Source organism: Lissotriton helveticus, chromosome 11 (assembly GCF_964261635.1).
Source record: "Lissotriton helveticus chromosome 11, aLisHel1.1, whole genome shotgun sequence".
NCBI lineage: Eukaryota > Metazoa > Chordata > Amphibia > Caudata > Salamandridae > Lissotriton > Lissotriton helveticus.
In genome coordinates this window covers 258,675,623-258,690,452 of record NC_136072.1, presented here as the reverse complement: position 1 = coordinate 258,690,452, position 14,830 = coordinate 258,675,623, and the positions used below count along the sequence as shown (strand labels likewise).

Here is a 14,830-nt window from a genome sequence, read left to right as displayed (position 1 = left end):
AATGATAACAAAAACTTTATCATTATATTTTTAATCACTGAGAATAGAGTATTTTAAGAGGGGGCATCCTGATGACAGCAGCATTAGAAGGAGTTGTTGTCACTGCAAATGCACATGTCTGTTTGGCCGGCTAACTTAGGACAGCCAAAGTGACATGCACACTAAGATTTCACCAACCTGAGCTGCACAGCTGGCTCCTAGTCCCTGTGGGAGTGCAAAACCAGCCCGCTTAGACCAATCCTGGAGCTTCTCTTATGCTGGGTAAGTATTGCCATCATAGAAGCAGTGTGTGGATTGGCGTAGGGGAGTGTGGGATGCTGTTCACCAGCCACCAGAGGAGCAAGAAGAAGAGCACCGATAAGGTGGGAAGCAGGTTAGTTTCCCATATTCTACCCCACGCTGCTCCATCACTTTTCATTAACAGCAGCTGCAACTGTTAATTTTGTATTGCAAATGTCAGAATACTCTGGGTGCTTAGAATTGTCAGAGGATTGTACTTAAAGCTAGTGGGCAAACTAAAATGACATGTTACGGGGATAAACATTAAACTGTTTTTTTTTCACATCCCTGCCTTCTCTATGCATCTGTGAGGCTGGTTTTTCTGCAGACTTATAAGTTTGGCCCAGTGGTGTAGGGCAAAATGATGGGGCCTCCCTGCGGAATTTAGTGGGAGGCCGATTGGACCCCTTCCATATTTCACGGATATCAAGGTCCTTGTTGGTTTAGCATTTTATGGTCATGTGATGTTTGAGTTTTTAACGCTCTGTATATTCCCCACCTCCTAGTTTATTATTGATCAAAAACCATTTCAATAAAAAGACAACAAAAATCACGAATAAATAACGGGTAGACATTATTGAAGTAGATGTACAACATTTATTGTGACACTAAAAAGTACTTCAATATTCAAATTACATTGTTGCTGTACGTCGACCGCGGATTGGTCCATGTGCATGTACAGGCTACCTGTAACCAGCCTTGGTATCCGCACAATTGTGCCATTATTGAGACTTTGAAATAGACAACGAATGTACAGGACTGGTAAAAATGAGTTAAAATCCATTTAACGAATTACATAGAGGTAGGTTTGCATATTGCCAATTTTATTCCTACTAATCAAACATTTTAAGTGACAAAACATTTAAAATCAAACACTGAAATCGACCCAAAAACATTTCCCAGTGTGCATGTAGGACAATCATTAAAACCTAATGTGATTCTTTGTTATGGCACACATTAAACCTAATTGAAACTCATCAACAGATGAAAATATCCTACATATTGCTCAGGAGTCTCATATGAATGAATAGGATTTTTGTGGTACTTGAAATCCTTGCAGATTAAAACATACAATTTATATGCAATACTTAACATGCTTCCTAATTCTCCATCAAAACTAATATGTTGTTGATGCCCACACAAATGAGTATACGTTTTCTTCAACTCAAGGTGCACTTAAAAGGCATGCCAGACCCAGCCGTAGCACTAGCAGTCACAGTATGTCCTGCACCATTGCAGAAGTATAAATACAGTACAAAAAATAAAATGTGCCTCCTATCTTGTAGAATATCTGCTATTATCAGATCCATCACAATGACAGACTTATAACTCTTTCTCCCTCACTATCCTCCCTCACTCCACCCAGGGCTTAATTTTCAAGGACCCAAGGTATTTCCTAGGAGGAGACTGCTGCAACTTACACACCCCACCCAGCTCTGCCAAATGGCAGTGCCACTGTTCCCCGATAACCACCCAAGTCCAATAAACGTGAGTTTGGAATATTCCAGGTCATCAAAAATGTAAGAATGGCCTGGGAGACATTATTATTTTAATGTAAATTGACTTTTAAACAACCAGCATAAGTGCTCTGCTAAAAAATAAACAAGCAGTGCCACCATGTGGTGGACTGTTAGACAGCAAGTGTTGGTGTTGAAACAGAAGTACCGGTGCAGAGCCCCGGAAATCACCGGCACACAATAAAGCTCCGGCACACATTAAACTCTGGTCCCACCCTATCCACAAACAAATGTAATAAATTGGAGCATGTGCAGTAGTTAAAATTCAGCTCAATAACAAAGCTGATGAGAAATCTCTGTATAATAAACACAGTTATGACTCTGCTTCAAGAAAAATATATATGTCAACTGTCTTATGTAAAATATATGCAATCCATTTTGAGAATTATATAACAATCATTTATATTAGCCAGTTAAAGCTGTCAATCTGAAGTGTCCGGCTGTCAATTATTGTCTTGCTTGTGCTCAAAAAACATGAAATCCTAAAAAAGAAAAAAAAGACAAAAACCAAATTAATTTTGTGGACCTGAAATATAGATTTTAAACATTCAAAGTTGAAGTCAGTCATTCTTTGAGATTTGCTAATTTAGAAGATCAGATGTCAGATTGAATGATTACTAAAATAAAAAATGTCTTTAGCTTTAGGTCATAAAGTGAGTTAGCTGCCTTTTTTGAATCCTTGGAGCGATCCAGCCAATCAGAATGCTCAATTTGTGGGCTCCAGCTGTTGTAGGAGGGTTCAGGGCTTCAAAACGGTGTTTTCCATAGATACCAGCTCCCAAATCTTCAGAAATGCTTTGCCTCCGTATGCAATACCCCCCACCCGAATTAGAAAGTGAAGAAAAAGAGAGGGGCAGCTTCTGATAAAAAAAAGTTTGGAGCTGTGGTGTTGCCACCCGTTTACCACCTCACCCTCTGCTGAATACATCACTAGGTGTAGGGCTGGACATTAACATCCCTTATTGCCTGCACTACGGAAGCCAGCAGTGAAAAAAAGATGGTGTCAGGAATGACTGAAGGAATGGTATCAAGTGAAATATCCACAAGAGCTGAGTGGTTAGAAATACCTGACGGAGATGCTCTTGAGACAATTTACAAAGCCATGCATTTATTGTTTGGGTTACAATATTCATCAAGATGCTGCTGGTTGATTAATAAAGGCTAATCATGAATATCCTTTATCTCAAGGGAAAGTTTGTTCTGTGTGAAAAATGTCTCAAACACCAGAGCTCATGTGTGATGGTGCACTCACCAGCATAGTCAGATACCAGTGGATCCTTAATGAGAGGGTAGGTGGCAGAATTTTAACATCAAACTAGAGGCTGTTATCAGAAAACAACCCTGAGGTTACGATCCCTCCTGAGATAAGGGAAACTGTACATCCTGCACAGGGATACCTCAGATATGGTGGACCTTGCTCTGAATCCCACCAGAAATACTCTTGTAAGTCGGTTGCACCATAAGCATGTAACAGTTACTCCTGAAAAACTTACTATTAGGAAACAGGCACCGAGTAGCGCCGCTTTTATTTTCACATCAAGGTCCATAGGGAATTGGATCCCGAAGTTGTCTGCATCTGTGAATGCCTCCTTTACAAATCCACTCCACTGCTTGGAAATCCTTCCAACATCTTGGGACTCATCAAGGGATTTTACCTGGGAAAACAAGAAGCAACAGAAGCATAAAATGTGTGTTATGACGTCATAAACATGTTGCAGAATGTATTCCTATACGGACTTGTGTGTTACTGGACCTAGTCATCCCTTTGCCTCAGCCACTTGGTACACTCCTCTGTGTTAAGAGACTGTAATAAGGTTAAGTGACGCCATGTACATTTCTTCAAAAATTAGAGACTCGTCCTTACTCTTATCATAGATCCACTTTTCCCCTCTTCTGAATTGTTCATTGTTCATATTAACTTGCTGTTTCCAGGTGAGAGCAGAATTAAATATTACCCCCAAGTATGAGAAGTTATGTGCAGGTTTCAAATCAACACCTATACTAAGGTATCCATTTCTGGGGGTAGGTGACCCACAGGTCATTACAAAACAAAGAAATCAAGTCAGTACGACTGTGGTTTCTTAAAGATACTAAGGACTGCGAGACCAGTATTCAGGTTTTCATTCTACACGTTGTCTTCGGAACATATAATTGTGGACGTCAGAATTCAACACTGGCCTGAAAAAGATCTGCAGGGACCCCATTGGGTCTGCAGCTTTTGAATTGAGACATTTATTAGTTGCGCAGATTACCTCTTGCATGGTTGGCATAAACAGTGCATAATCTGCACTAGAAAGGAAGGGGATTATATGATTCCCCCGTCCTTGCTATGGACCTTCTCAACTGTATGTCCAATTGGGTATGCACTACAAAAATGAGCAATCCATTCATGGGCCGAGATAGCTACTTCAAGTGAGGGACATCCCTGATCTCTTTACATTGGGTGATTCATCACTTGCCAGAAGGCCAGGTTATCTTAGGCCTTACTGGCTGCCACAATCTCACTCTGTAATCTATTATATTTTTTCAGTGCATCTTCAAGTCTCACATGAGCCTTCTTGCATTTGTGGTCAACCATTTATGATCCTTCTGCTAGAAGGCTTAGTGGGTAAATCTTATATATATTTCGAGATTGGAACCAAGAATCCTTTAATTCCCATGTTGCCGGCAATCTCATCTAGTGAAACATTAACCTACATTTTGTTTTCCTTTATTAATTTTGCTAAAATGATATCTGGGTTTACCCAGTCCCATTTATTCATGGAGCATTTCTGCCAACAACCTTAATTTTTCTGGTATCTTAACAGCACATACTCTGCGCTTCCCACACAGAAGAATCAATATGCAAACTTTGTAGATGGAGGTCACTAAATCAATTTCCACAAAGTTTAAAATTATGGATATAGAATCTCAGATTATCAGACACTAGTATATATTCAAAAATACTTCGTGCTTCACTAGCTGTAAGTGTGTTTAAAAATGAGACTGTAGGTATACTTGCTTCATTTGCAAACACAAAATTAGTTTTTAAGAACTTGTGTTTAATCATGTTTCCATACACTGTTCATACACCGCCTGAGAGTTTTTTGCCTCTGCACACAAGTCTTCAATATAGCACGGTCATGGCTCCATGCAAATGAGGGAACGCCCCCTGAAGATAGCGCTGGAGCTTTATGTGCGCCAGCACTATTTGTATTACACAAGGAGCCGCAAACACATCTTGTGCCCCTTCTGTAATACCAAAGTGCCAAGGCGGAACCCAAAACGGGCGCAAATGCCCGTTGCGCACTTGGGCCACCTATATAATACGGCCCCTGGTGTTTTTAAAGCCTGATATTTAGTAATGTGGGTCACCAGCCCGTTATTTCTACACACTTTGATTTACTAGTGTAGAAATATAAATAGCAATACCTTCTTCGGCTCTACCTGAATTCGCCTTAATTGCTGACATGTGGAATGTCATATAACCAATAATGTGGAGTGGTTCGAATGACCATGTGTCTTGAAAACATAGGATTAATATCTTTCAATGAAAGTAACCAATTCAATGTTGTTTAATTGGTTTTGTAGGTCCGCCACATTTCAATATAGGACACTCAAACTAGTGTTAACTGACTTAGCCAACTTTTTACCCCTAGCGTCCACTAGCTTTGCCAACTGTATCTCCCATATCCACTACACCTTCTAACATGCCAGTCAGTGGGGCTTATGTAACACCTATTAGTAAAAGAGATTAGGTCTTCTCTGTCCTGTTGGCATCAAATGTGGAGGTTCAACACATGCTGGCCACTGTGGGCACACCAATGTTTTTAAAGCCTTCTTGCCATTGTAAAGAAAACTGTCCCGTAATAAAGCATTGTGGTGATTGGAAAGCTAGGAATGGCTAAAGGAGTCACATGAGCCACAATCCAGCACCATACCCCCACAGCCTCAACCCTAGTCTCTCTCCTTTACCATTCCACATTCTCAGTCCACTCTCCTCTCTTGCACTAGCCCAGTTGTTTAAGATGGAATTACGTAGGCATGTAGTAAAATGGAAAGAGCAGATATTCCTAGGGTGCTTTTTTAGAAATGTGTAAATTCACAAGAGTTGTGTAATTTTTATATATGCAGAGTAATAGGTGTGCTCATGTAATTGTTGGGTGATGGTGAATAGTGTGAGTGAGTGCAGCATGAGTGTAGGTTGAAAATGTGCCAATCTGTCAGGTGAGCTGCATGAATGCAATGTTGAGAGGAGGGTCAATGAGAGTGTTGGGTGAGAGGAGTGCGTGCAGAGTGGTGTTAGTGGTGAAAATGCAGCATGAGTGGTGTGCATGTGTGTTCGGCAAGATGCGCAGAGAGTGTGATTGGTGAGTGCACGGTGAGAGGAGTTAGTGCAGATGGAGTGGTGTGGTCCTATAGGTTTCGGGACACTACTGTCCCTAGGTGCAGGCAGGATCAACAGACTGAGAGGTTATTTTGTGTGATTGCAATGCGAGTGGAGGATGTGCAGGGTGAGTGGTGGGGCTACAGGGTGAGTGCTGTGCTTTTATCCATGGTGTAAGTGATGTGCTCTTGAAAGTGAATATGTGAGGGACTGGGGAGCTGTGTGAGTGACCCTTGTGCCTATGTGAGTACACAGTGAGCGTGCACAGTGAGCAATGTGACAGTGTGAGAGTAGGGTGAGAGGAGTGACTGCAGGGTGAGTGGTGCTACATAAGAGTTTAGGTGAGGGTGAAAGTACAGACTGGGAGGAATGAATGCATGGGGAGTGATGTGCCTGTTTGCAAAGTGAGCAGTTAGAGTGACAGGTGAGTAAAGTGTCACCAGAGTGTAGGGTGCGTAGTGTGCTCTTGCAAGGGCAGGGTGAAAAGCATGAGTGCATGGTGTGTGGTGTGAGCGCAGTGTGATCACTTTGAGCTCAGGGTGAGTGGTGTGCTCATTTGACCGCAGGGCACATGGAGGGAGAAATGCATGAGGTCATGGTGAGGGGCATGAGTGCAGTGTGGTCGCTAAGAGTGCAATGTGAGAGGTGTGCTCATTTGAGCACAGGGTAAGAGGAGGATGAACAATGTGAGAGTGGGGTAGCAGCTTGAATGCAGTGTGATTTCCGTGAGTGCAGGGTGAGTGGTGAAAGTGACAAGTGAGTGGATTGTCAGGTGTGTGCAGGGTCAGTGGTGTGCACATGTGAGTGCAGGGAAGAGGAGGGTGAATGGCCTTAGTGCATTGAAAGCAGTGTCAGTGTAGTATGATCAGTGTGTGTGCAGGGTGAGGGTGAAAGTGAACGGTTAGTGATGAGAATGAGGAGTAAGTTGTCTGAAGGCAGGATGTATACACAGACATCTGGAGTAACTCTGCATTGTATTGATGGCTTGCATAGAGTTTGATATGTTAAATTATTGCTATTATGGCAACAATCACGGATGGAGTTTGGAGGAAATAAATAATGTGCTGATCCTGCAACAAACTTTCAGTCTCCTGATTAGGGTTCCCAGCTGAATGGATTTCAACCTGCACCACTGGTATTTTGATGTCCCACTGTTAGAAATGGGGGTCTCTAGTTGGCAGAGGTAGGTACCTTTCACCAAATAGGGGCCTATGCTTCTAGTCAGATAAAGGGGAGTACACTCCTGGATATCTCCTGCTCATCCCCTTGGTAGTTTGGCACAAGCAGACAGGCTTATCTCAGAGGCAGTGTGTAAAGCATTTGTGAACACATACAGTAATCCAGTGAAACCACTACAAATGAACACCTAACCAGTTTAGAAAAATAAGTAATCTTTACTAGACTTAACACAAGACCAAACAGAAATCCACAATACTGTAATCAAAATAATGTCTTTAAAATGGTAGAAATAGCTTAGTTCAATGTAGATGGTAAATGTGACATTTTACTCTCAAAGTACCTTGGATGCGTCACACAAAACAAACAAAAGGGTCGCAGGGAAGGTGATGCTTCGGTTCCTTAATGCAGCGCAGGGGAGGTGATGCGTCAATTCCTTACCGGAGAGGAGGGGATACGTCTGTTTCTTACTGTGATCCGGTGCGATGCGACAAGATGGCACCGCGATGCGATGATCCAGTGCAATGCGTCAAAATGGCGTCTTTGCTGCGATGCGACAATGTGGATGCTATGCGTGCACGCCCAACGGCCATGAGGCGAAATCCCTAGACTCTTGAGCCACGACAGGCCCTGCAACACGCTTCTCCGGTGATTCGACGGCAACATCTGCGGCGGCGACACGCTTCTCCAGTGATGCGACACGCTTGGTCTATGATGCAACGGCGAACAGCTGTGGTGGTGACACGCTTCTCCTTGTTGAGTCGTGCTTCCAGCTCCCAGTGACACGCAGTCTCAGAGGGCCCAAACAACCGCATTCACCTCACTGCAGGCAAAATTTCCAGCAAGGGAAATTCAGGAGGAGCTGTTAGTGAAGTATTTGTGTCCCTGAGACTTCAGAACAGGAGGCACGCTCAGTCACAAACCCTTTGATCTTCCTCAAGATAGTAAAAGTTCACACAAAGTTACTCTCCTTCTTTCCTTGGCAATAAGGTATCCACTGCAGGCCAACCCCAACAGCAAACAGCACAGGGGCAGTAATCATCCTTTGGCTGCTCTGAATCTTCTCCTTGGCAAAGGTTTGTCTTGATTCCCAGAAGTGATGTAGAGTTCTGGGGTCTGGGCCCCAATATTTATACTGCAACATTTTTTGTCCACGAAGGCAGGGGGGGTGCCTGTGCACAGCCAAAACCAGTTCGGTCTTCCCTGGTGCAGCTTCCTGGCAGGAGGTGGAGGCAGCATTGTTTGAGAGCAGACCCGGCCCAGGTAGCTGAAAGGAAATCTGCTCCCCCTACTCTCTATTCTATGAGGGCTCATGTCAGTGAAAGGAAATCTCCGTCTCCTACTCTCTATTCAATGCAGGTCCCATTCAGCCCAGCCCTGACCTATCAGACTGCTGGAACAAAGGCCCTCTCCAGCCCCCTATCACTCATAAACCAGACATGAACTACATAAACCCAGCAGAGACATGCTGGATGGTTAGGCAAGAAAAAGTGGTATTTTCAAACAGAATGCAAAAATCACCCTCACTAAAAGATGTATTTTAACATTCTGAGTTCAGGCATGCTAAACTCTAATCTCTACCTTGTCCCCTGGGTCAGTTAGGATTATAAGAGGTTGTAATCAAACTTCCCATTCTGGCCTATGGGAACAGGTAGCCGTGCAGTAGTGAAAAACTGAATTGGCTGTAACTCACTATCAGGACAGGAAACACACATCAGGGCATGTCCTACCTTTTACATTCAATACACCCTGCCCTTGGGCCTACCTTATGGGTGACTAATATGTAGAATAGGGAAGGTTTAGGGACTGGCAAGTGGGTGCTCTTGCCAAGTCGACATGGCAGTCCCAGACCGCACACAGGCTCTGCAATGGCATGCCTGAGCCATATTTGATAAGCTGCTTCTGTGGGTGGCACAACCAGTGCTGCAAGCTCACCAGCAATATTTGATTCACATGCCCTGGACACACATGGTGCACTGTACTAGGGTCCGACAAGTAAATCAAATAAGCCAATCATGGAGTCACTAATCCAATACAACAATTTACAATATGGAGCACTTGCACTTTGGCACTGAACAGCAGTGGCAAAGTGCCCAAAGCATCTAAACCAGCAAAGACACAGGAGGCAACAGCAAAAAGTGGAAGGGAGACACACGTCAATGGTGCCAGGTGTAACACCCACTCACTACAAAAATAAGCAAAATCACCTAAAGCCGGAAATTTCGGCACTTATCTGTGCACACCTTAAACAGCACATACAAATAAAAAGCACTTTTAAATGTGTTTAGGGCTGCATTAATGATCCAAGAGTAATAATTACAGTTTACGTTTAAACAAATGGAAACAAAGGCAGAAAACTCATGTTACAAAGGACTACATTCCATTTTATTTACAGCTCTATTTAGTTTCAAGGGGAGGCTTTTCAGATATATAAACAATAACAAATGGCCAGTATTTTTCTTTTGAAAAGGTGGCAATCCCTACTTGTGAGATGCCTTTTGACTAAATGCATTCTGTGACAGTAAAAATGAAATAAAAATGTAAGGAATACCGAAGTGGGGACCCAGGGGTTACTTGAACCAGTAAACAAAACTAACAAAGCCTTGTTCAGCAGTTCAAAAGGTATGTAAATGGTATTTTAAAGACCTGTGAAAAACTCAGGTGTGGCAGAGATAAGACTCCAGATACCGCCAGCCGAGCCCACAGCAGCTCAAAGCCTTCAGCCTTGTACCAGGTGGCGACTGAGTTGAGCAAATATATTCATTGCAGGGCCTTTTCTTACAGTCTAACGTTTCCTGCATTTCCTCCTCCAAAGTATACTTCCTGCTCCCAGGTTCCACTTTTATAATGCTTTCACTGTTCTTTACACCAACAGCTGTAATTGTGTTGCGAGTCCTTGATGGCCCCAAAACAAGTACCGACTTTTCCACTAACGTGAGGCACAAATGAAACTTATTCAAGTGTTCTTTCAACCTCACCTCAAGCCCTGCAAGCATTGAAGTTGATCCGTTACTGCCTTTTGTAAGACTTATAAGTCCTCATTTGTGAAGGAACCTCCACAATTCTCATTGGTTGCACATTTAGGTGAAACAGTGTTAAAGATCTGAAACACACTCAATGTAAGATGATTCTTTGGGGCGGGTTGTCAAATGCCACGGGTTATGAGGATATTACTGGCAGAGGGTCACTATGTACACATGTATTTCCACGGTCAATCCTGCTTTGCGTCATCCCTGCTGATTTTGAGATTTTAGGAGTAGCAGGGGATACTACCACCTCATGTACTTCCGCCTGTGTGTTTATAAAGTAATGGGGAGCCTCAATTCTAGCATTAGAAATAACTATCCCTTTCTCAGTTGCTTCCGACAGGAAGTTAGCCTAGGGGTCTACAACCCTTTCTGTACTGAGAGCTACTTATGTTCAATGAAACACATTGAGAGGTACTAATATTATTGGTGTGGTCTAACTTCAATTTTGTAATATGTATATTAATTCAACCAAGCAAAAGCTTTCTGATCTAATAAATTGGGTTGAAAACAGATGAGCTACTCGGAGGTACCTGGAGAGCTACAGTAGCTCACGAGCTACTGGTTGGAGACCCCACTAGTCGGAGTAGCTGTTTTACGGCAGTGATTGTGGTGAATTTTCCTTTCCCCATTGCTCCATCCAAGGCCAGCATAAGGAACCAACAGACCTAGCCAAGCCCAGGCTCCTCTTGGCTCTGACTGGCAACGACAGGCCCCTCTCTTTGCCCAGGCCATGTCTGTTGCGTCCTGCACAGCAGGTGAGAAAGCACTTGAAATAGCCAACTTGGCTCTTGAGCTTTGTCGTCTAGTCCAGTGGCCCACAGGTGGAAACAGTGTCCCACAAAGCAGGTATGAATGTACTCCATATAGGGCAGCTGGAATCTTCCTCACCTCCCTCACTAGCAGGGAGTACTGGGCCTCATAGTCCAGTACATTGGCCACAGATGGAAATGAAGCCCCATGCAGCTTCTAAGCAAGCTATGAATAGGGCCGCTGGGATCCGCCTCACACTCTTCACCAGCATGGAGTGCTGGGCCATGTAGTCCAGTCCAGTGGCCCTCAGATGGCAACAGCATCCTGTGCTACTCGGTCACCACTTTGCACGTGAGTAATTATTGACACTGAAATGCCACTGTTATGGCCACAGCGATACTTTATGCCACATGAAATCAGAAAATCATGCTGCAGGTCCCAGTCACCCCTCTTGCTGAAGGGTTACTGTTACCACAAACATTGCTTTCACCACAACAGAATATATTGATGGTCATGGCAGTCTTTTCACAGTAGATAGTGCCACCATGTTTATTGAAACCTAAACCACTGTTACTATACACAGTAACAGTGAGATCACATCCGCTGCAATCTCAGGTTGTTGCAACCAAGAGTACCCCTGCTCCTACTGAAGATCCTATGTCCACTACTTCAATGCGAGCACCTACCCCACCGTCAGATTACATCACTAAGTATCATATACACGAGCAGCACTATAACCTCAGCTAACATGACCACATGGCATCTGCCAATGCAAAGGAAGTGACAGTTATCTATCCAATCACATTGCTCTGCCTGCTCTCGTGTCAGAATAATGGGAGCCTTTTAACACACAGAGGGCATGTGTCAGTGAGGGCCTAAGAAGGTATATCCTCAGCTTGGTCAGGAGGCAGCTGAAGGGACATGAGGCCTCGATAGCATATGGGCTTTGTGGAGCTACTTGTACACGGCCCTGTCCCACCTTTGAGCTGAAGTACAACAGTCCTGATGTTATCATGGATGGATAAACTTCATTGAAGAGGCTTGTTTCAGATTTCCTTTTAAAGCCATCAAGTTGGATTGATTTTTCAAATTTTGATCCCTAGCTGTCTAGAGTAAAGCTGAAATAAAGCGGGCTGACCTCATGCTGCGAGTCTTTCAGCTGAATTATCATAAACGTGCAGATTAGAATTGGTAGTTGAGATTTTTTGCCGCCGAGAATATTTTCTCAACAGCCAATGGAGACACTTTGAATTTAGAGGCTCCTGTGTTTTGAAGACAATGTAGCAGAATCTTAACATTGTTCTCGCTCTGCTACAAACAAATCCTTTGCAATTAATTCTAGAACGGCAAGTGAAATATGGGACTAATTGTTGAAATTGCAACAATCTGGATGCCTAGTTTTGCACTCTAGAATAGAGCGTGTCTACTTTTCTCGAGCCTGCGTGGACAACATTGCAGTATTCCAGCCTTGGTCGACCAAGGCGGGAATCATTGTGATCTGATATATATATAAATGAATATAAGAGACAGAGAGAGAGACAGAGAGAGACAGAGAGAGAGAGACAGAGACAGAGACAGCGAGAGAGACAGAGAGACAGAGAGAGAGACAGAGAGAGAGAGACAGAGAGACAGAGAGAGAGAGAGAGAGAGAGAGACAGAGAGAGAGAGACAGAGAGAGAGAGACAGAGAGAGAGAGACAGAGAGAGAGAGACAGAGAGAGAGAGACAGAGAGAGAGAGACAGAGAGAGAGAGACAGAGAGAGAGAGACAGAGAGAGAGAGACAGAGAGAGAGAGACAGAGAGAGAGACAGAGAGAGAGACAGAGAGAGACAGAGAGAGACAGAGAGAGAGAGAGAGAGAGAGAGAGACAGAGAGAGAGACAGAGACAGAGAGAGACAGAGAGAGAGAGAGACAGAGAGAGAGAGAGACAGAGAGAGACAGAGAGAGAGAGAGACAGAGAGAGAGAGAGACAGAGAGAGAGAGAGACAGAGAGAGAGACAGAGAGAGAGAGAGACAGAGAGAGAGAGAGACAGAGAGAGAGACAGAGAGAGAGAGAGACAGAGAGAGAGAGAGACAGAGAGAGAGAGAGACAGAGAGAGAGAGAGACAGAGAGAGAGAGAGAGAGACAGAGAGAGAGAGACAGAGAGAGAGAGAGAGACAGAGAGAGAGACAGAGAGAGAGACATTTTATTATTATTTTAAAATATATGTTAAACACAACCTTAATACAGATCTTAATAAGAAAAGCTGGTTTTAGAAATTGAGGTTTCCGGTTGGCAGAGTATACAACCTGTCCAAGCAGGATCCACAATACTAGTCTGGGCAAGTTAGATACACAGCCTAAATTAACCTGTGCTCACCCTCTGGTAGCTTGTACAGAGGAGTCAGGCATATCTTAAGAGCAATGTATAAAGTATTTGTTCAATTACAAAAAGAGTGAAAACACCACAAAAAGGCTCCACACCAGTTTACACAAATACAGAATATTTATTGGAGTAAAACAAGACCAAAATGACAAAAATCCAATAAGTAGAACTTAAGAGAAAATCTAAAAACAGTGCCTAAAAGTCAATAGTGCTAAAAGGTAACTTGAGGTCACGCTAGACCAGAGTACATCCAAAGATCCAGGCCAACAGTTATGGGGGGCAGGCCGGCTACAGGACCCTGGCCTTGATAAAGTACCTTGGATGTAGCAAGTGTCGAAGACTCGATGCGTCGTTTTCGATTTACACAGTTGGGATGATGCATTGAAATTGAGCCTCACAGCAGTCTCTTTGGGTCGTGCTGTGTCAGAGCATCACAGTCAGGTCGACGTATCGTCCTCAAGCTATGCAAGGACGTCCTCCGTTACTGCATCGGTTCAGAGCCGCGCAGTGCTGTGGATATATCGATATTTGTTTTTTTTGCAGAAACAGCTGCAGAGTCCAAGTCTGAGGTCCAGAACTCTAGAGGGCGCCGCAAGCAAGGTTAGGACTCACAGATGCAGAGTCCAGCAGCAACAGCGAGTTGCAAGAAGTCTTTTGTGACCCTGAACTTCATAGAAAAGTACGCAAGCGAACAAGCCCTTGGAGAAACTTGGGTTCAAGGATGTAGACAACTGGTTCAGTCCTTCTCACTCCCAGGCAAGAAGCAGCAGCCCAACACAGCAGAGCAGGTGACAAAGTGGCAGTCCCACCTACAGCACCGCAGCTCTTCTTCAGGCAGATTGTACTTGGTTCCAGCAAAGTTCTGATTTGCTGGTGTCAGAGGTCCAATACTTCTACCTAAATGTGTTTTTGAAGTGGGGGAAACTTCAAAGAGGCCTTTCAAAATCACAAGGTCCAAGCCTCTCATATCCTTGCCCCAGACTCACTACATGGGGGTATGCAACTCCTTGTGTGGGGACAGGCACAGTCCTACGCAGGTGCAATTGTCAGCTCCTCACTCCTAATCTACCTAAGAAAGTACCATCAGTCTGGTGATGGGCCATCAGGATGAAAATATCCTCAGTTCCCTTTTTGTGAATGTCTCAAGGGAATGCATAAAGCCAAGCAGCCACCCATACCAGACCTGTAGTCAGAGACAGGCAGAATCTCAGAATGGTTAAAGTAACTAAATGCAAACTTTCTAAAAGTGGCATTTTCAGACTTGCAATTAAAAATTTGACTTCACCATAAATTGTGATTTTAAATGGTTAGCCCAGAGACCCTGAACTCCAAATCTCCATATTTTCCCA

The 14,830-nt window shown here is 43.7% G+C and overlaps 1 protein-coding gene across 2 annotated transcripts in view; it reads right to left on the bottom strand.

Moving 5' to 3' along the window:
* Positions 1 to 856: 856 nt before the first annotated feature.
* Positions 857 to 14,830, bottom strand: part of LOC144792904 (phospholipid scramblase 1-like) — a 353,744-nt gene continuing 339,770 nt past the window's right edge. For both annotated transcript variants that reach the window (XM_078668108.1, XM_078668109.1), the window contains 2 exons: positions 3,290 to 3,451; positions 857 to 2,278 (listed from right to left, as the gene is read on the bottom strand). In XM_078668108.1, coding sequence (XP_078524234.1) covers positions 2,240 to 2,278; positions 3,290 to 3,451 — 201 coding nt within the window. In that variant the 3' untranslated portion in view covers positions 857 to 2,239. The remainder of the gene's footprint in view (positions 2,279 to 3,289; positions 3,452 to 14,830) is intronic.